Source organism: Ruditapes philippinarum, unplaced genomic scaffold, assembly GCF_026571515.1.
Source record: "Ruditapes philippinarum isolate M1 unplaced genomic scaffold, ASM2657151v2 ctg5149_1_1_1_1, whole genome shotgun sequence".
Lineage (NCBI taxonomy): Eukaryota > Metazoa > Mollusca > Bivalvia > Venerida > Veneridae > Ruditapes > Ruditapes philippinarum.
Genome location: NW_026857739.1, coordinates 152,077 through 174,882, shown reverse-complemented (window position 1 = coordinate 174,882; position 22,806 = coordinate 152,077). Strand labels below are relative to the sequence as shown.

The following is a 22,806-nucleotide window of genomic DNA, read 5'->3' as shown; positions in this document are numbered from 1 at the left end:
GAAAAAGGTGTACATGTAATATGACATCTTGTACAATAGAAATGAAATCGATTGGTTTGCCACCAGAGCTAAAAATAGGAAAACCATTTAAATTACATCTACCCTGAACTTTTTGCAGATTTTGATGAAACTAAATATGATTCAATTTGGTGTTTAGATAGTCTTCTTTAATGATTGCTCAAATGGTCTCAGTAATTTGAACAATATGACCGCCAGAGCTAAAAATAGAAAAAAAATGACATTTTGTCATCAACCTATAGATACTGATGAATAGGAATGATCATTATCCATTTCTTAAGTTGCTAAATTGTACAGGTGTGCTGAATATAATTACTGTCAGAGCTAAGAAGAGAAAAAAAAACTTCTATACCACATCTCCTGTAGGGTAGATTTTGAAGAAACTATACAGGAATGATCTTTTGATAGTTTTCTATACAAAATGCTTACATGGTTCTTGTCTTGTCTTGTCTGTTGAACGAGCTAAAACAGACAACCCTTTAAAAAATATATATTCCTAAACTATTGGATCGATTTTGATGAAACTATAAATAATTTGTTGATGGATGGTATTCTAAAGCAATTGCTAAAATGTAGAGCATTCTATTCTAACGCGTCTCGTGATTTTGTCACTATACTCAAAGGAAATCAGAGCACAGAAGGCGCTGAATTTGTTTGGGTCTCAGAATGTCAGAAAGGTGAAGGTTGTGAGATTATAAACCAATTTGTTTGTAAAGTGTCACCAAATTCTGTTTCCAGTGTTATAAATATAGTCAGTTGGCTAAAAGACTAATTGCAACACTGATATTCAATTCAATGTTTATTTGGCTTAATCAATTAAAAAAAACCTGAGGTGCCTGAACCGAGATTTGAACTTCGGACCTCTCGCTTCTAAAGCTAGCTCGTAATCCCCTCGACCACGGGAAGTTATAAGATACCAGCCTGAAGAATACCATATCATTCTTAATTAGAGTTTGGCTTGTAACCCTTATTAATTTCGATATATTTTGTTCAACGTAAACCTGTTGTTTAACACTGAAGTAAAAAATCATTGAGCTGAATATAAGCATGTATATCTACATGATCTATAAAAATAACACAATATTAGAAATATTCAACCAATCGGGAACTATTGTTTCGTTACGAAAATTAATGCACCTTTGATTTGACAATCTTTACGCAGTGATCTCCCCTTAATGTTTCGGCGTTAATGTACATATGAAGGGAAGTAACCGCTTCGAGGAGATTGGACTACTTTTGGCATTTGCAAATAAGAACATCAGGGTCTGAAATTTCGCTACCTTCTTTGGTCTGACGACTCAAACAAATAAAAACGGTTGTCAATTGCCAATAAACACTGGTTAGGGACTATATGTATATGCGGCTGTGAATTTTTCTCCCTCTATAATACAGATTTTTTTCGAGTTAACATTTTAAGACAACAATAAGACTGCATTTTTATTTTTATTTCCGTTCTTAAAATGTGTAATGATTAAGTCCCATCATGGTTCTCTTGTTGTCATCCTTGTCCAAAATGCATAAAGTTATTTTGAAAACATACAGGTGTTTTGGTTATTTGTAGTATTATTACGATTGCTAATTATTATGATTATTTCATTAGCAATTAAAAACTTGAATATGATTATTTCACCTTTAATAGTACCTTATCATCACGTGAATCATCTTTTAACGCAATGGTTTATTCGGGGACCGTTACATACAATAACAGCATATGGTAACAGAAGCAAATGTTTAACATATGGTAACTTCTCCACTGTACATATAAAAATCACACAAAGTTTGAGTTATCGGCATTTGTTTTTGAACATATTAAAGATAACAACAAGGAAGGGTGGCATCCAATAAACGTTACAAATTCCCTCCTACCCCCACACCCAAACACAGGACCATCGGCAAGGAATCCAGCAGGTCATCAAACAAGACAGGGCACTCGAGCAAAAAGTTATGTCATTTCTTTTATGCAAGTTTCAAGCTTTATTTATCCGCATAAACTCCATGACAGTCATATGACAATCGCACTATTCCTTCAAATTCTACTCGAGCGAATTCAGTACCAGTACCAGTAAAAGCACGCATTATCTTCATAATTTTGTCAAACAACGATTCACGATTGCGACTAAAACACCTATAAGGTAATACTTTACGAAATCATTTTTTTCGGACGTCAGAACAATAAAAATACAATATAATTTCATTGAGTAGGTATCTGGTATATACAAAATATTGACGTTAAGCGGTTGTTGTTTAACCGTATGATGAGCTTATTAAATAAATACCTTGCTTTTTGAACACCCGCTGTATTACATTGTGTAGGCGTATGAATTTAGTTAAACAAATTACTGTCATCTTCAGCATCACCATTAGGATAAGGTACAAGTTCTGATGGATAACATGTGTCTTCTTTTCATTCGAAATAGTATTTGCATCGACCTTTACAATCTTAAAATCAAATAACAAAAGCATGTATCAAAACAATTTCATCACGTTTAACACGAATATCTTGTCCATGGGACCCCCTAAAGACTGATTTGATGAAAAACAAGATATTATGTTTCTATACTTTAAACTGAATGTTTTATACATCTTTTTATCGTGTAAATGTATAAAGTGTGTTTGCCGATTAGAAATGGCCAAGTTGATGGTTGCTTGAAGAGACAGGCAAAACAACCCTTTTCAGTAATCAATTGAAGCAAATTGAATTACATGTATAGAAGACGCGTGAAAAAGAGAAAAACGAAATTTCAAAAGAACCCCCAAAACGGCATAATTGAAAATGTTGAGCATGTCCATGAACGACACTTGAGATGCAACATTTTTACCCCTTTCATCGGCTTAAGCAGAACATGAGAAATGGTGAAATTTGGAATTTAGACACATCTACAGATATATTTATACGGTGCATATATTGAAACGTTCAATGTGACATGTTACTCCCATTCCGTAAAAAGCAGCGTAAAACACCAGGTAAAAGAATGGATTTGCCCTTAAGTGAACACAATGGGCGGAACTGAATAAAATGGAATTTCGAAAAGAGATCAAAGGTTATGTAAACCCAAATTTAAAAGACATTATACATTCACATGTTACCCAGAATATCGAAGCTCATTTTCCTCCTTATCAAAATGGCATTGTCAAGAGCGAGTCTTTCATATTATTTAACAAAAAGAAAAGGTATTTATATTGTATAATGTTTTCTTCTAAATTGATACATACGACTATGAAGGGACTGGCCTTGTGCCGGAAAGCAACGCCAAAGATTCATTTATTTTTCTTGATGGTGTACTTTCTGTAGATAATTGTTGGAAACTCTACGGCTAAAACAAATTATATTACATTAAAACATTATCATTTTAGTATGTTCTAATTAGACACTAAAAAGCTAAATGTTCCTTCTTTCTTAATCAATCAATTTTAAACGTAGTACACGGTGAAACAAACTTTACAATTTGTACAGATTGTAACTTTAAATAGTAAAAGAATATATAATAATGTTTGCCCGAATTGATTAACTTAAAAATCATTTGAACGTTCTGACGGCGTGTATTTAGCACATTGTTAAATTTTTAAAAGCCCAGTAAAGGGAGAAAACTGCTTTAAAACTGATCTTATTTACTAACGGGAATAATACCAGCAAGATATCTGACGATACACTTATATAGGTCGATAACCTACTGTCTTTCATCAACTTTAAAGATAACAAGATGTATATTTAAAGTCAGTCAAAAATATTGAGCTTAATCAGACTACACAAATGTGCATGCTAGCCAAAAGAACTTTTTATTCGGTTAAAAGGTTAGGCATGCATACAGACTAACATAATAATTACCAATATCAGTCAAAAGTTTTTGGTTCACAGTGAAATGTTTTGATGTCCATCTTCTTGCATTTGCAGTGGTATGGTCTAAGGATCCCATATCACCTTCATTTTGGAGTATTAATATTTTTAATTTTGTAAATAAATATTTGCTTTTTGAAGAAACGTTTTTGTACTTAAAAATATGTATTGAATACCATGTGTATATCAATAATAAACATAAACAAATACAAGAGGGCCATGATGGCCCTGAGTCGCTCACCAGAAACAACTGCTTTTCAGTGTTGGAATGTCAATATATTCTCATATTAAACTTGAGCATAGAATATGTTTAAACAATTATTTGAAGAAAAGCTTTATTATAAACGGGGCTAATCAAATTAATATGAGCAAACTTGATAAAAGACTACCTAAGAATGCTACAAAGTTTGGTGATCATCTATCAATTATTTCAGTAGGAAATGATGTTCGCAGGTTTTTTCTATTTTTAGCTTTAGTGGCCCCTAAAAGGGGCCAATCAAATTAATATAAGCAAACTTGATAAAAGAGTACCCAAGAATGCTACAAACAAAGTTTGGTGATCATCCATCTTTTGGTTCTGAAGTAGGAGATGTTTAAAAGTTTTTCTATTTTTAGCCCTAGAGACCCCTAAAAGGGGCCAATAAAATTAATGTTTTTCTATTTTTAGCCCGAAAACCCCTAAAAGGGGCCAATTAAAATAATATTTGCAAACTTGATAAAAGACTACCCAACAATGCTACAGACAAAGTTTGGTGATCATCCATCAATTAGTTCTCTAGAAATAGACATTTAACGGTATTTCTATTTTTAGCTTTTAATCAATTAGCGGCCCCTAAAAGGGGCCAATCAAAATAATGTTAGCAAACTTGATAAAAGACTACCTAAGAATGCTACAGATAAAGTTTGGTGATCATCCATCAATTAGTTCTGTAGAAGAAGATGTTTAAAGGTTTTTCTATTTTAGCTTTAGCGGCCCCTAAAAGGGGCCAATCAAATTCATATGAGCAAACTTGATAACAGACTACCCAAGAATGCTACAGACAAAGTTTGGTGATCATCCATCCATTAGTTCTGTAGAAGAAGATGTTTTAATGTTTTTCTATTTTTAGCCATATAGACCCCTAAAAGGGGCCAATCAAATTAATATGAGCAAACTTGATAAAAGACTACCAAAGAATGCTACAGACAAAGTTTGGTGATCATCCATCAATTAGTTCTGTAGAAGAAGAAGTTTAAAGGTTTTTCTATTTTTAGCTCTGCTGACCCATAAAAGGGGCCAATTGGAATGACATGAACAAATTCAAGTGTGACTGTCACAAGGATGCTACAGACCAAATTTGAAGTAAATCTGCCCAGTAGTTTCAGAGAAGAAGACGATTGTTGACGCATGACGACGGACGACGGACGCCGGAGCATCCCCCTTTGATACTAATAGCTCACCCTGAGCCTTCGGCTCTGGTGAGCTAATAAATAAGCATACATACCATAAAGTATACAGTTTATGATACATATCATAAACCGTAATCATATTTGTACAACAAAACATGACAAAATCCAATATATATTTTTTCCTTAACCGAGAATTATGCGATTTAGGCTGCAGCCGTGAACTTACTGGTACTAGACAAAGATGGTTGTCACATAAGTTGTAGATCCTTGTTGGAAGAGTGTCGGAATCCTTTACTGTCTTGATCTCTCGTTATGTATAAAATTTTAATCATCTTAATTTGTACGCAAATATCTCTTAATTTTGAGTAAAACACGAACGTTTTCAAACTTTTTGAAAATCTAGGAGAATGACATATCGTCTTAGTTCAGGCTCATTGATGCTTTGCAGATCCGCTTCATATTGTTCCGATGTAGAAACAGTCAAACAATTTATTGTCTTTATGACATGATATATCAACACTGATGGGTCCATAAATGTTTACAAACATGGCATGATATCACAACCATCACGTGTCCTTACATATTTCTATACAAGTCGTAACTTATCAACTATTACGTGTCTTAGAATTTTGGCATACAAGGCATATCAACTTTTGAATTAACGTTTCCTGATATGTTTATATAAATGGTATGATATTATCAACTATGACGTGGCCTAAAATGGTGTATAAATGACACGATATATCAAATATGATGCCAACTAATATGTAAGAACAACATAAATTGCATTTGATTAAGTATTGAGAAATTTATAAAAAAATTAAAAGAAGTCTCATAGCAGTTCTGTTAACACTGTCTTTTACAAAATTTAATCAAAAGGCAGGAAAATGTGATTGAGTGTTTTTATATTATTTCAGCCATTTGAGTGATAGCTGCAAATATTATTTGTATCACGAGTATATTTTTGATGAAGTCTTGCCTTATTATACTCTGCTGACTGTTTGCAATAAATATTTTGATATTGAAATTCCTTAAAATATTTTTTTTAACTTAATATGGATTTAGCAGCTAGACAAATCCGTCTCATAAAGGTCTTTTTCCAATTCAAACCAACACACAGCTGCCGAATTAAAGCACTTCGGCCATTTAAAATAGTTAAACTGATTTATGTTTGATTATTATAAAGTTATTAATGCATGATGTTCAGTGTCAAAAGTTAAATTCATTCATTACATGATCTAAATGTAGCTGCAATCTCATTGGTCCAAACAGTAGTCAACAGAACGTTTTATAAAATCATATTCACTGGGTGTTGTATCATATTCACTGGCTGAATTGGATTTTCCCAGTCTAAAAATAGATTAAGGCCATACACCGTAGACTGTTAAGTAGGCGTGTTAATTAAAAAATAACTGTTGCGTTGTGTTCTTTATGGCATATTTGTCGATTAAATATCATTACTTTACTATTATACTTAAAGGCTACACCGAAATGATGAGTATAAACTTGAATTAATTATGTATGCGCAGCGTTCGAGTAGTCGTTGCACGCCTAACACGTGCGTCTTTTTCCCCGCGCTTCAACGAGGCAAAATGTGTACATGTATATATATATAAGGTCGTATTTTTGTGATTTATTTTAAATTCTTAGCCTATTCATATAATAAAACAATTATTGACTAGTAATCCGTTGAATGTGGTGTGATATTCACCGGCAGAAAGTCATATTGACCTCGCTGTCGCCTCGCGATCGGTCAATATGTCATCTGCCGGTGAATATCACATCATATTCAATGGCTCACTAGTCAATAATTGTATGTTATTACTAGGTTTATAATACAACTAATGCACGTTTTTCAGTGTCGAAAGTTAAAAAAATTGATAATAATGTAAATTATTGACTTATACAGGCGTGCAAAATAATTGGTGTGCAAAATTTATGTTTATTGATTAATTTCTGTGTATACATGTATACTAAACAATTGGAAAAAAACCTCATCTGAAGTTTGTTTGCAAAATCATGCAAACGATCAAACTTTGAAAACTAAATGCAATATTGTTGAAACCTCCTCAGATAACGATTAGAAGGGCGAAATTACAGTGCCGGACTCAGACACATGAAAAAATATTACAATTGATAAGAACCCAGGTCGTTATTGTGTAACTATAAATTTCTTTAAGTATTTCTGGGATAAAATAGGTCATTTTGTAGTTAAAGCAAGTAAATATGTTTTAATTATTAACTTTATTTCTAGGAATGTTAATTCGTAACAATCTTATTTGTACAAAACGAAATAAAGAAAATAAAAATCTTAAAAACTGAAAGCCTATTACTACGTATGTTGAATCTCATATATTAAATACGTTCAGAACTGTTAATTAAAGGGAGACACCGGCAAAATTTTCATTTCTTAGTTTTGATTTTTTAATTCATTTTTTCTGTATATGTCCTCAAATAAAAACAATAGACTGTCAAACGAACAAAACTTTTCTCCTTATAAAGAATAATATGGTGGTTTCCTAACTTGACCCACATGGGTCAGGTTAGAGCGTTCCTTAAGATTTCACAATAGCTGTCACAATTAACTTCAGAAGCGTTAAAAACATCTGAAATGAATGACTTACACTTATCCTAATCATACAATATCCACAGTATCTGTTATTGTAACTTCCAGGGTTTGTTAAAGTCACATGAATTGTTTTAAAACTACTCGGTGATTCTGTAAGCGTATAAATTTCGTTCAACATATATAAATACATTCACACTTCAAACCCAAAATATATAGAAATTATACAGAAATTCATGCTGGGACTTTAAATTATGTCATTTTAGCGTGATTTGAGTACATAAAATCATTTAAATATTTTGTAATTAATTTGCCTGAGTATCCCTTAAATAGATAATTTGCTTCCTAGGGATCAAACTGTTTGTGTGAAAGGTAAAGATGTAAGTGAGAAACAAGAGTTGTATATGATATAAGGACTACTCAGTCAAATATTCTAGTTATGTTAATCGATTTTGAAAAAAAGCATTTGTGTTCATTGTCTTGTCCTTTTAAACTTGTCTTTAAATGTGTCACAGTTTTTTCATATGATACTTCCCTATTTGTCAAAATATGAAAATCAACATCATCAAGGAAGAAAGGCAATCAATACACACTATCCCCTAACACAGTACCAGTTTAGACTTGGTATAAGTCATTTTAAGCAAGCAATGCTAACATTTAGGTATGCAAAACTAAGAGATACATACCAACGTTAACCCTGGTTTATATCGGTTAATGATTGTTTAAGAAAAACACGAAAAAACCCACATCAAGCATACAGCATCACGACGCCCTGCACATCGCGTAATTTTCTAAGTTCCTTGAATAATGTGTTTTGACCCGTTACTTCTGACCGGAATGGACTGCATAAAGATAAGGCTGTGTGTTTTCTCAAACTTCAATGGGTTAGTTTGATGCAAAATTGACATAATGAGATAATATGACAACAAACAGTATTATTATTACATAATCTTTTCACCTAAGGTGATAAACTAGGACAAAAATCTATTTTACAATCAATACTCAGTCAGTCCTTTCAGGATTATAAACAGGTCTTATTCTTGCTTTGCTGTGAAACAATCGCTGAAACAGCTTGAATAACAGCTTGAATATATCCCATGTTCTCATTTGTTCTTTTGTCATTGACAACACAATCGAAATATGCTAATTTAAACAACAATGTTATTTCTTTTTCAAGCTTTTATCGTCCGCATATACTCCATGAAAGTCATATGGAAATCGTCCAATTCCCTCAAATTCTACTCGAGCAATTTCAGTGAATGACTTTGCATCAAGAACCAGTAGAAAACATGAATTGTCGTCATCACCTTCTCCAACACGATTCACTGCTGCAACCACAACACCTGGAATAGAATAAAATAAAATATGTTTAGATACAAATATTTCCGACAATTACGACAAAAAATACATCAATACAATTTATTGTACAGGTAACTTATTTTCAGGAAAAAAATAAATTTAGATATACCTATACTTATATGCAAACAGAGTAGGTTACAATATAAAGTAACGTTTGGAAATATTGGATTACAAAATGTTAACAGAATTAAACTAAGTAAAATGAAGTTGATATAATGCCATAGAGAGTGCATAAAAGAACAATATCAACTTTAATGTAAGACGAAGTTTGTAATTCTTTGAATTTGAAGAAAGTAACGAACAGCATTATATAGTGTTAACTAAATTATTAGAATCAATTGGACAAAAACACTGTGAAAGAGAACTTCAAAAGATTCGTACACCGACAATAATAAAAATAACGCATGTATAGTTTGATTGATAAGAAAGTTTATTAAGAAAGTTTAATATCTACAAGTATTGTGTCGTCATGTTATCCTTAATTATCATACTTCGTAATATGAAAATAGTAGTGACGACCAGAGGCACCTGTGGTTTCAAAATGGTTAATCTAACCATTGCCTTATAAGAAAACATTCACAGAAACATTGTAACATCTGATTTTTTAAATCTCGCTGTGTCGAAAGTATATATAAAGCCACACTTTTCAAACTTGACAATAAAACACTTACGTGTTTTAATACTCTTACCTGTACATAAAAAACTTATAAGTCAAGAAGGTCAAATAAATGTTGTTTACAATCATTATAATGATTAAATATTCTTTTTTATTCGATATGTACACGTTCTGTATATATGAACATAATCAAGTAAGTACCGTCATCTTCAGAAGCACCACCAGGTTTAGCTACAAACACAGGTTCCGATGGATAACATCTGTCTTCTTCCCATTCTATATACTTCTTTGCGCTGGCATCAACTTTTGCAAGCTTTAATATGAAGAGACAAAATAAAAGATAATATTAAATCTTAAGGTAACGGTTAGGCGATTTGCCATCTTGATCAAGCAATCTAAGTCGGGGAATGCGTAAGAAGACTCATAATACATATAATTATTATATTCAAAATACATTCAACAGATTATGCTAAAAAGAGTATATAATAGTAAAATATATTCTACTTTTATCTTAATATCTATCGTAAAGTTGCCACAGTATTTAATAAATACCACCCTGTCAAATGATTATTGTCGGTTTTATCAAAAACACACCTCGTATATATTTTACTTATTAAATGATACCTACTGTGGTTAATGGATTTTTCTTATGTCGAAAAGCAACGCCATATATGTATCTGTATTTTTTGGTGTTGTACTTTCTGTAGTTTATTTGTGGAAATTCTAACCCTGAAACAGTTCATAAAACATTATCATTTTATGCATGTTTACTTTGAACGGATAAAACTGCAAGCGGTTAAAAAGAATTTCGTACATGCCATTTATTAAATTAAATCTCTCGGCCCGACGAAAATTTCCTTTTATACAGTGGGAAAAGACCGTATACAAGTATCATTTCCCTAATCGGTTAAGTTTATCATTCGAAATCCTGTCAGCAAACGATCTATACTGTACATTCTCATTACTGATTTGTAATTGTTCAAAACGATGAAAATGTATCAAAGTTCTTTGTTACTTTGGTGTTATTATTAGACAATATAACATAATCAAGATACATGTAGTTTGATACTAATTGTCTGATTGTGGCCGGTTTTGTGGATATTATAATGAACACTTTAAGTAAAGCAGGTTTGTCTGGCTCTGAACTGCTAGCGAAGGCTAAATACTCTTGATTTCAGCCAGGTAAGGACAACATGTATACAGAAACACAGGATACATTACCAATGTCAGCCAAAATTTCTGGTTGGAGATGAAATGTTTTTTCGTCAATCTTCTTGCATTTTGCAGTAGTATGCTCTAACGATACCATATCCCCTCCTTTTTCTTCCTGTATTAAAACGTTAGGAATCAGTTATTAGCTTTTTGAAACATTATTATATTTAAAAATATGCTACACTATTTGGATCAACTATTACACAGAAAAAAGCTTTCTCCACATGGAATTAAATTATGTCTCATTAATTTTTAATGTATTTAATACGACAGAATAAGATAAAACCCTGTATCAAAAATGTTATTATTCGAGCTTTATTTAGGTTAATCCGTGAAAGAACTTATGAGTTTTTTGTGATATGACGAAATATTGTTGTGATATAATTAGTATGATCCTTGTTGGAAGAAATCCAACATCCTTAACTTCATTATTAACCTGTATTTCTAAAACGTAATAAGCTATCACTGAGCTATGAGACATTAATCTGCAATTCTACGTATATTGTTCGAACTCGTGATAAAACAGAAATGTTTACAAACTTTTCCGAGATCCAGAGGAATGACATATCGTCTTGGTTCAGGTTCCTTAGTGTTCTTCAGATTTTCTTCATATTCCTTCGAAGTAAGATTTTTCATGTAGAAACGTTCTAATACTTTAGTGTCTTCGTGGCATGATATGTCAACTATGACGTGTCCTGAAATATTACATGCATCAACAGTTGTGCATTTCCTTAATTTAGAAGATATATAAACGGTGAGTGCTAGAAATCTAAAAGCAGCCCTTGACTTACCCTTTAACAACGCAATCATTCATTTACAGTTTTTTAGTGTTCGCTTTATTTAGATTATTATTATTATTATTATTTACCAAACTTATATAGCGCCCTTTTCATATACATGTTCAAAGGTGCTTTACAATGATATAAACTAATAACTAATTACAGCAATACAATTTAAATACTAAACCAGCATTCACATAATAAATCTACGACATAATAAGAACAAGAATATGAGACAATCAATTATAATGTGGTATTTACCGTTTTACAATGATATAAAAACTAATAACTAATTACAGCAATACAATTTAAAATACTAAAACAGCATTCACATAATAAATCTACGACATACTAAGAACAAGAATATGAAACAATCAATTAAAATGTGGTATTAACTTAGTCGTTTAGAATTAAAATAATTGAATATCGACAACATACGATTAAAATATTCTAGCGAAATTTCTAAAACACTAAATTAGAAATAATGTATTTTATAATCAACACCTTAATTATTTGTAACTGTCTTAAAAATATTAGCAGAATTAAAACAAATTGTAAAATTATGGTTGATATCACACAGTAGTCACACAGTTTTCTAAAATCACTGTCTCAGATTATTCACGATAAAACATAGGCTTGTTTGAAATAGTGTGTTTTAAGTGCACGTTTAAAAGAATACAATGAGCTCGAGTCTCTCACAACAGACGGCAGATCGTTCCACAGTTTCGGAGCTGCACATTCAAATCGTCGGTCGCCAAAGGTTACAGTTTTACTCGTTGGTACCACTAAAGTAAGTGCTTTGTTCTGAGATCGTAGATTCCTTCGTGGTTTGTAAACACATAACATTTCTTCCATATATTCCGGCGATTTTCCATTTAAAGCTTTGTAGGTATGTGTTAAAATTTTAAACTGGATTCTGTATTGCACCGGAAGCCAATGTAATTCTTTAAGTACAGGTGTAATATGATCGTACCGTGAAGTTCTGGAGATGATGCGGGCAGCTGTATTTTGAACAATCTGCAGTTTGTTTATTAATGTTTGAGGTACTCCATACAATAATGCATTGCAGTAATCTAGGCGCGAAATGACCAATGAAGTGACAAGTTGTTTAGATGCATCAATTGTGAGATATTTTCGAATTCTTCCTATTTGTCTAAGCTGAGCATAACATGATCTGCATACCGAATTTATGTGATCTTCCATGTTCATGTTTGAATCAAAGATGACACCTAAATTTCTAACATTGACCGATTTGTTTATTTTAGAGTCACCCACGGTTATCGATAGATCTTCAATGTGTTTGGAGTTATACGGAGATGAGAACATGATGACTTCTGTTTTATCAGTATTTAGTTTAAGCATGTTTGCATTCATCCATGATATTATGTCTCGGAGACACGCTTGAATGCGTTGTAATGTTTCTTCCTTAGAAATGTCATCTAATGGTTTGAAAGATAGATACAGCTGTGAGTCATCGGCGTAGAGATGGTATTGCAGTCCGTGATCTTTGCAAATGGCACCAAGTGGTTTAGTGTAAATAGTATAAAATTTTGGCCCTAAAACGGACCCCTGTGGAACACTAAAATTAAGTGTGACCGGCTTTGACAGCACACCGTTAATGTATACTGTCTGTTTTCTATCTTGAAGGTATGATGTTATCCACTCCAGTGGTTTTTCAGCAATTCCGAAAACATTTTCAAGTCTCTGTATTAAGGTTTTGTGGTCTATTGTGTCGAAAGCTGCTGATAGATCTAGCATAACTAAGATTGTCACATTGCCATGGTCAAGGGATTATAGTACATCATTTTGAACTTTGATAAGTGCAGTCTCTGTCGAATGGAACTTGCGATAGGCTGACTGATACTTTTCTTGAAGTTGATTTGTTGTCACATGTTCATCAATGCGAGAGCTTACTACTCTTTCAAGTGTTTTCGATACAAACGATAAATTTGAAACAGGTCGATAGTTTTTTAAAATATTTTGATCCAATGTTGGTTTTTTCAGAAGGGGTTTAACATAAGACCTTTTAAACTCTGCGGGAACATTTCCTGTACTGAGAGAGTTGTTGATAATGTTAGAAAGAAATGGTAAAAGTTCATCAAGGCACGATTTTAATAGCCATGTTGGTATAGGATCCAGTTCACATGATTTATTTGAAGAACTATTTATTATTTTCTTAATTTCTTCTTTTGATGCTTTCTCAAAGCGAGTCAGACTATTTTCAACGCCAATCTGTTCCGTTTCCACGTCACCTGGGTTTAGAACAAATTTTGATTTTATTTCATCCCTGATGGTCTCTATTTTCTCAACAAAGAAATCACTGAACTCTTGTGGCAATTTATCAGTTTCTATGTTTGTGGGTAAAGATGTCTCAGTTGGACCATTCATTAGGTTATTGGTAATTTGAAACAATTGTTTTTGATCTCGACCACAGGATGTTACCTTATCACAATAATGTTTTACTTTAGCCTCAACCAACATTTTATTTACTTTTGCACATTGATTTCTATATATTTCGTGGTCTATAGTCAATTTAGATGATTGCCAATTTCTTTCTAACTTGCGCCGCATATGTTTTGCGTCATGTAGCTCCTGGGTATACCAAGCACAAGAAGGTCGTAACACTATTGTTTTAGTTTGAATTTGAGCGTGCTTTTCAAGCAAGGTGGAAAGAACATTCGTATATTCTCCTACAAGTTGTTCGAGATCGGTGTGTTCAAGATGTAAGAGTGTTGATGATTTAATATCACTCTTAAAGGAATCTATATCAATTGAGTTGAGTTTTCTATACGTCACTGACTTTCGGATAGGCGGAGGTTTTTCAGCAACGGTATTGAATATAATTGCATAATGATCTTTTGTCACTTTTCCAGATTTGTTGTCTGATAGCCCTGGATCAACAACCTTAATGTTCGAAATTAAGTTGTCAGTGTCCCTAGTAATGACAACATCAAGTGTATGTCCAAGCACATGGGTTGGTTCTCGAACATGTTGTACCATTCCACATGATTGTAGAATGCTTGTGAATTTGATTGTGTCAGGTTGAGTGGGGATATCCAGGTGGAAGTTCAGATCTCCTGTTATTATAATGTTCTTAACATGAGATAGAACAATACCATTAAAAAGCCGAATAACTCACGAGTATTACATTGTATAAAACTGACATAAAAGCTTTCTGTAGAATTCTCTTAATGCAATTATCTTATTTTATTTTCTTGTGACACTGTAAATGCAGTCGTAAAACGATGTAAATAGAACACAATCTAAAATTAGATTCGCACGAGCTATATAACATATTTCCGGGAATCCAGGCGAACTCGTTACGTGTTCTCTTTATGTAGCTCAGAAGTATCAGCACCCGTGAATTCCGACGATGGTGTTGTAATGGACAAGAATAGATTACAAAAAATATATAAAATGAATGACGATAACTTATAGAGTTAAGGTAATGAAATCTGTTTTGCTGGGACTTAAAATATATTCATTGCATTCTAATGAGGCATAATTCGCTTAAAAATCGGACAAATCTTAAAGAAATGCTAATATTGGCATCCATTTGACTCAAAATACTGGCTATGTATGTCATTTACCTTGTTCTTCATATGCATTTATCTGGTGAAAATATAAAAATGCGTCTGATTCGATCACGTGATCGGCATTTATTTCTTCTCCGGTTTTTCTATCGACTATTCTGAACCGATTCTGTAAAATTAAAATAATATTTTGGCATGTTAGACAAATAAAATATAAAATCACACTCAAAGGTCATCGATTATTACTTAAACTGATTACGATGTTAATCTTAACCTTATGAATGCATGCGTGTTGTCCTGTCTGAGTGTCAAAAATTAATCTGATCACTATGTTAATATTCACTTTATGAACTTCTCAGCGTCAAAATAACGTAACACTGCATCAAACAAGATATCTATATGCCGTCTCGTATCTGCCCGGTGTTATGCCGTTGAATTTTACAAATACAACTTTTTAAAAATGTTCCTTTCCCGTCCAAGGCCTATCAAGATTTAAGACAAAACTTTTTATTTAAAATATGGCTAAAATAGAAGACTTACGATGCTGAATATTATTCAACAAGATTTAATTCAGCCTTTATCATGAAAATGTTATTTTTATTTCTAAAAAGAAAAAAATAACTTAACTGTTTGAAATTTGATGACCTATTCATTCATTTGTATTTACCTTAATTTCAGGATAGCCTGTCAGGGACGAAGCAAAAGCATATCCTGTCTTTCTGCCTAATAGAATTTTCGGTACATTTGACAATAGTGGCTGCTGTACAAAAACAAAATAATTTTCCGTCATACTGAAGCTATGGTAGTAGTTAAAATGAATTTTCCATGGCGATTGTGTCTTGAATACGATCTCGCCTGCTGGAAATTCAGTTTCGCCTTCTGTAACAGAAAGTGTATCAAATCTTTTATCATCATTTTGCATTTGTTGGGGAGTTTCTGTTTGTTGTGGTTGTTGTTGTTTTTTTTAGAAATTCATGGAAATCAAGTAAAGATAACATAAACATTCCCGCCCAAGAATGTTAGCACCAGTGAACATTGATATATGTGATTTACATGTATTGTCGAATTTCTTTTTATCAACCAACTTTCGCCACATTGTACACATTGTTCCGTAAAATAGTGAAGATTCATTTTTCGGATGCGGTGATTTTTTTTAATTAAAACAACAATTATGAATCCGATAACAAACGAAAACCCATAATTTACTTGAGATACTTTATTTTCTTTGTAAATACGGCGAAACGTATATAAATACCTTTCTTTGCTGGCACTTTGGTAAGAACTGTAAACAAGCCACGTTTGAATGAATGTCCAATATTGTACATGTTTCCTTCCTCGTCCCAATGGGGATGAGCCGTAGACAAGTTAGCTCCGACCTTTTCCAACAAATCTACCTGAAACAATGATTGTTCATGCTAGAAAAATAATGACAACTTTCAAACGTGAGTGTACATTTTGACGGTAAAGAACTGTAATATAATTCGCCAAATGAATATAAAATTCCACCTATACACTATTTTAAGTCAATCTGGTAAAGTTACGGTAAAGTTACGGTCATCTAATGATCACTTGTTCTTAAAGAGGGCGACATAAGCTTCGGCATCTAATCGTCTTCCTAGAAGTGACATTGATGCTATCGGAATATGACAGAATTTATTATAGCTTACAGGATTAGTATCTTACCATTAAAGTAAATCCAACTCGTTCAAAATAACACATACGACATGACAATTATTAATATATAACACAAACGACACAATCATTACCAATACATGATATGAGCAATACGATCTTCATAGTGATATAACATGTGAACTTTAATTCATCAGCAAACTTTAGCAAAAATAGTAAGCAATCTTCTTTTGCCCCCGATCACACCAACGCGTGTATAATAAAATAGTGACGAATAATATCAATTAAAAATAAGTTTAGTTTGGGAGCGTTACTTTATTATCAGTTAATCTGATACCTTTTCAGTTCTGTCAAGTGTTTCTGGATCTATTTTGTTAAGATATTTAATCTCTGTTGTTGTATAAAGCTCGTCTTTTAGCGGGAAAACATTGACAAGTGTGTTATCAGTCATATCGTCTGTTTCAAATATTGTCAAAAATCTGAAATCAAAATTTTAACATTGAAAGTCATAGAAGAGATTCTAATTATTTGCACAAATGACACCATTTTTCTTGATGTTTCTTTAATATTAGAAAAATAAGCTAAATTATAATAAGATAAACCACATGGAATATAAAGTAATTGTTTTCATATTACTGGCATGTACTGGGGTTACTTTTTCATGATATCTGCTGAACCGGTGACATATTTCAATATTAAAAGTCACAAATCGTAATTCATTGACAAATAAACACAACATATCTAATATGTGAACTTCTTTTACCATATATAACATGGCGCTTTCTTTATTTGCTCCGTTATTTTTCTAGCCGACATATATCATCATTTTATCAACTAAACAAACTTGTCTCAACATGTACATTTACTTGTTTCTTTCGATTTATCCTTCATGAATAAGATTATGAATTATTAACCAGTACATTATGAAAAATTCTTGGAAACAGGGTCTAGGAAAGTTACAGCTATACTATGAAATACCTCTGAAATATGTTCTTGCAGGGATCCGGGCTAGCTGCAGTAGCAAACTCATTGATTGTGATCCTGCCAGAAGTTGTATTGTTCAAAAATGTGTCGCTTCTTAAAAAATTTCTCTGATATGTAACCTTTCCGTCCGCTGTTAAAATAATGTTGTTTTTTTATTCAACTTTGAAATGTCTATTATTTCTATACATATCTGGAAAACAGTGATTCCTTGGAAGCAGCAACATTACATGAAAATTGCAGACTCTGTTTGATTGAGTCTGTACATGAGGGATAATGAATAAGTGCAACAGCCCCCAAAACCGCAACAGATCATGAAAGCAATTGTCTTTTATTGACAGCTGTTCAAATAATATATTGAGACCAAAAGTCACTATCTGGAACAAAGTTAAATGTTATTTTCCAGCTTCAAGTGTAAGGTCCAGATAGATGTTCATGGAGAAATACAATTTTAAAAACAAAGATACATTTATTAACATTAAAAAAATATTCAACAATAATGTGGTGAAAATATACGTGACAACTTAATACATGCAAAGGCATTATGAACTTCAGGCTGTACATTTTTCTCACCCTATGACATTTGGCGCCCAACGGGGGACCGTGACTAATATAGCTCAGAGTTTAAGTTACATTGCTCTGTAACTCTGTGAAATTCGAGGATGAATTTCAATATAGCAGGGGAGTATGTCACGGTTCAGAACTGTTCACTTATTACGGGAGGAAATGTGTGAGCGGCAGGATAGCTCAGTCGGTAGTGTCGCGGAACGGTATTCCGAAAGTCCCGGGTTCGAGTCCTGGTCAGGCTGCACATTTTCTCACCGAGACATTTTGCAAATATCTTGCAAAAACTTTGATAATAATGATTTTGCGGATGCGCAGGCTGGTATGGATCCATGGTGGTCGCAAACACACAATGTTGGTTTTGTCGTGACATGGCTCAAATATTTCCAAAATTGTTAACCCCACAGAAGCTTACACATTGGCTTTGAGCTTTTTACATGAAGATAGTATTTCATTGCTATATATAGGTAGCCCGACAAAGACATGGCCGATTGTGTGCTCGAAGACGCACCTTTTGAAGTCAAACAGTACACTCACTATGATGTATTGATATGCTATGAACAAACATCCAATTTCGATACACAAACCTGTACCAGGCGGTCATACTCTTGGATGTATTACCTCCAGATTAACATTATTTAAACACCAGAACAATAACGATAAATGTGTGATTTGACTTTGTAAACAAAGCATATTGTGCATATTTCAGGTTTTTGTTCAGGAAATATACACGTTTAAAATCCGTTTAGATAGAACATTTTCTTAAGTGTAATAGACGATCTTTATACGGTAAAGCCCGAAGCCTATATGAATACTGAACAAAACATAAGGAAGAGTTAGCGAGACCAAGTGTATTTAGTCAATACAAAATTAATGAAACTTACAGATGTGGAATCGTTGTAACATTGACATGCCATCAAACCAGTGTTTGAACTTGTGCTCCCCGACCTCAAACATTCCCGGACCATTCCGGTATAGACTACCTTTTATCCATACAGGTATTGAACCTGAAAATCAAAAGGTACGAAAATTATCACCGTCAAATTGCCTTTGACAAATTTCATTTAATGCTTCATTCCGAACAGGTTATCTCAATCAGTAATTACATCATACAAAACAAAGACAATTGGAATCCCTCAAGAACGTCCGAAACAACAAAATTGAAAATCTTTCAGGCACGGTTTTATTGTGCCTGTTCTCATACGGAAAAGAAAAGTGCAAGTTACCGTTCACGCCCCCTTGGAGTTGGCTTGCTTGGTCATGTTTTCAAAGATCAAAGATCTTTGAAACTCGTTCAGCACATTCTTACTGCTGTACTTGGGATATTATAGTTCCTTGTATTTGTATCTTTGTTTTCAATATATTCGTGTTTAAATGCTGAATTCTGCTTAAGCGGGCGGTGGGGAGCGTGGACGGTAAACTTCACTTTCTTATATCGTTCGTGAAAAAAATTCTATCGAACCGACCCTGAAACATTTTAAATATTTCCTTTTTTGACGTTCATAATATGTTCCTTTTTTCCATATTATTATATGCCCGATCATATCATACTATTTCAAATGTGTTTATTGAAGAAATGTTGTTTCGACTTACCTTTGACAGTTCCTTGAAGAGGTTCTTCTACCTCGTTTTCTATCGTTTTGTACAATTTATGCATGCTTGCTGCGGCCACACCAACTGTAGAGGAACTCCGTACCAATTTCAACATACAGTTGTTTATAAAATATCGTCACTGTTTTCTAAGAGTTACCACCCCTAGTATGCATGAAAATATGAAATATGTAAAGGGTGATACTCTACTACGATGCACGAAGTTTTTATATGCATGATGTTAGTAAGTTAGCAAGAGACTGAGAAAAGACAGGATGTGAAAAGCAACAACCTGCCTAAATTTGCGAGGCTTGGCACAAATAAACCTCCGTTACGGTAACACATACCCAGCAAACACATGACGTTGTTTCAACGTTGCTCAGACGTTAGAGTCCGACGTTGAATAGACGTTTGAATCTAGTTGTAGTATATGAAAGTTTTTTAGACGCTAGAATCCGACGTTAATCCAACGGCATAAAATGACATAAATCCAATCTCTATTTAACGTATATACATACATGTAGTTCTTTTTTAAAAGGGGTACTTCAAGCAGATTTATCAACATTTTATATATGCCCTCATATACATAATTATTACAACATCACGCTAGTTCCTATTTCATTATAAGGTATGTGAAATGTTAGCTAGAACACCATAATTAACGAGAACATGCTAATTCGCGAGGGTACGGAGCGAGATTTCAGAAATAAAACGGCGAGGACGCGGAGCGCAAACACGCTTATTAGCGCCCCCGCTAATAAGAGTGTTTTCGCTCCGCGCCCCCGCTATTTTCACTTGTTTATTTTTGATTTTTCATTTGGCGGGTCGCGGGGCGAAAACACACTTATTAGCGGAGACGTGGGGCGAAGTTTTGTTTATTAAACTTCGCCCGTGCTTCCGTTTATCAGCGTGTTTTCGCTCCGCTCCCTGTGTTTTCCGCCGTTCTATTTCTTAAATCTCGCTCAGGGACCCCGCGGGGAGAAGTTTTATTTATTAATCTTCGCCCACGCCCCAGCTAATTGACATGTTTTCGACCGCGTCCCCGCCATTTTAACTTTTTAATTCTCGAATTTTCACTTGGCGGGGTCGCGGGGCGAAAACACGAATGACACAAATCAGCCACCATACATTAATGTTATTATACACAAGATAATTGCATGAAAGCTAGTTCAACTATTTCAATATTTGTAAACAATCTTAACAATATTTGATAACAGTGAATTATAGCATCCTATCGATAAAGACCAGTATAAAAGTTTGAGAGCAAAAAAATAGACAGATATTTAATCATATATGGCTATAGTTTATCTTGAAAAATTACAAACTATTACCTATTATAATAGTATATAACTCGCCAGTTTAGTACAATAAGTACATATACGCTAATCAAGTTACCTCTATGATTTTATTTTTCAGTAATATAAATATTGATAAAAACAGGAAGTAATTTCCAAAAATAAATCTGACAATAGATAATATCACTTTACAATTACAGTTTCAATTTGCTTAATCCAGAATGAATATAACAAATTGAATAGCGTTTCCTCTTCTAATCAATATTATAGATACATACACATGTGTGTCTATTACTAGTAGGGAGTGTGTACAAATTAATTGAGTTATATATATAGACACATTACGACTTAAGAAATAGTTGCGATTTTTCCTCTACGTTTAACATAATGTTTATACAATGGATTTCGAGCGTGTTTACGTGCTTCTTCTCACGAGAATAAAGCAACGTTTACAATGGTTTATTGTAAAGAAATATGTAAACTTTTGAGTAATAAAATATATACATGTATAGGATTTTGGGAGGTTAATGAGTTAGTAACGCAACATATTTAATGAGTTCAATAGACAAAAATAATCAATGTAAAACATACCTGTTATAACAATCCAGTGACTAGATCCATGTACTTTGCATAAATACTAATTGTTCTATAAATAACCTGCCATTATTGTCACATGATCTGTCTAGTTGACGAGTGTCAGGTGACTGCTGATTTGACATATTATAATGATGTCTACGTCATGAACATAATGAAATAAACAGAAACTGAATATGATTATAGCAACAGTTTAGAACATTATTTTAAATAATAACTTGTCGAAACTGTACGTGGTAGTTAATTATATATATTTAGAAAAATAATTATTTTACTTGATAACAAATCCATTTCAGTATTATCTATTTACTATATCTAGAAAACCTTCCGGACGCTTTGCTATATTAAATATTTTTAGAGCGGCCTAAACTGCGCCCGGGCAAACGTAAGCAATATAGCTTAATGTTTCATCAGCAAAATTACATTTTTTTTAATTAAAGTTATTTAGAAAAAAAAAACTTAATAAACATTAATTGGTTGCAATGTTTTCTTATTTTCTATTTTCATCGGTACAAATGTAAGTGCATCGGACATTCTTTAGTTTTATGAATACAAGCAAAACTTTAATTGCTTAAATTGCTTTTTTATTTCCAAAAATATTTTAAGAAAACATTACGTAGCTAAAATGAAAAAGTATAAGAGCTTTACTCTTTTCTAAAATCACAATAGTACTTCCGGACGCTTCCAAACGCTTCAAAATTTGCCTACGGACGCTTGTTAGTTATACTGCGGATTTCACAAGTCGTTGCTTGATTCTTGAAGTGCTCGATTCCCATTTTGTCCCAAACCGAGATTTTATTTTTAATGAATTGAACCCGTCTCCAGTTTGCCTCCTGTACACAT

General features: G+C 33.0%; 1 protein-coding gene across 2 annotated transcripts; it reads right to left on the bottom strand.

Annotated features, from left to right (window-relative positions):
- Positions 1 to 8,492: 8,492 nt before the first annotated feature.
- LOC132750779 (carotenoid-cleaving dioxygenase, mitochondrial-like) lies at positions 8,493 to 22,113 on the bottom strand. Of its 2 annotated transcripts, none has more exons than XM_060740823.1 (13): positions 21,470 to 21,718; positions 20,078 to 20,239; positions 19,369 to 19,491; positions 17,918 to 18,053; positions 17,277 to 17,418; positions 16,563 to 16,701; positions 15,975 to 16,186; positions 15,365 to 15,476; positions 11,536 to 11,690; positions 11,005 to 11,110; positions 10,412 to 10,512; positions 9,985 to 10,096; positions 8,493 to 9,151 (listed from the first exon to the last, which is right to left on the bottom strand). In XM_060740823.1, exons 2-13 carry the CDS (start codon positions 20,190 to 20,192, stop codon positions 8,970 to 8,972), a joined length of 1,635 nt encoding a protein of 544 aa, XP_060596806.1. In that variant the 5' UTR covers positions 20,193 to 20,239; positions 21,470 to 21,718; the 3' UTR covers positions 8,493 to 8,969. The 2 variants fall into 2 exon arrangements, with proteins under 2 accessions (XP_060596806.1, XP_060596805.1); XM_060740822.1 differs by lacking the exon at positions 21,470 to 21,718 and adding an exon at positions 21,961 to 22,113 and having other exon boundaries at positions 8,494 to 9,151.
- Positions 22,114 to 22,806: the final 693 nt, after the last annotated feature.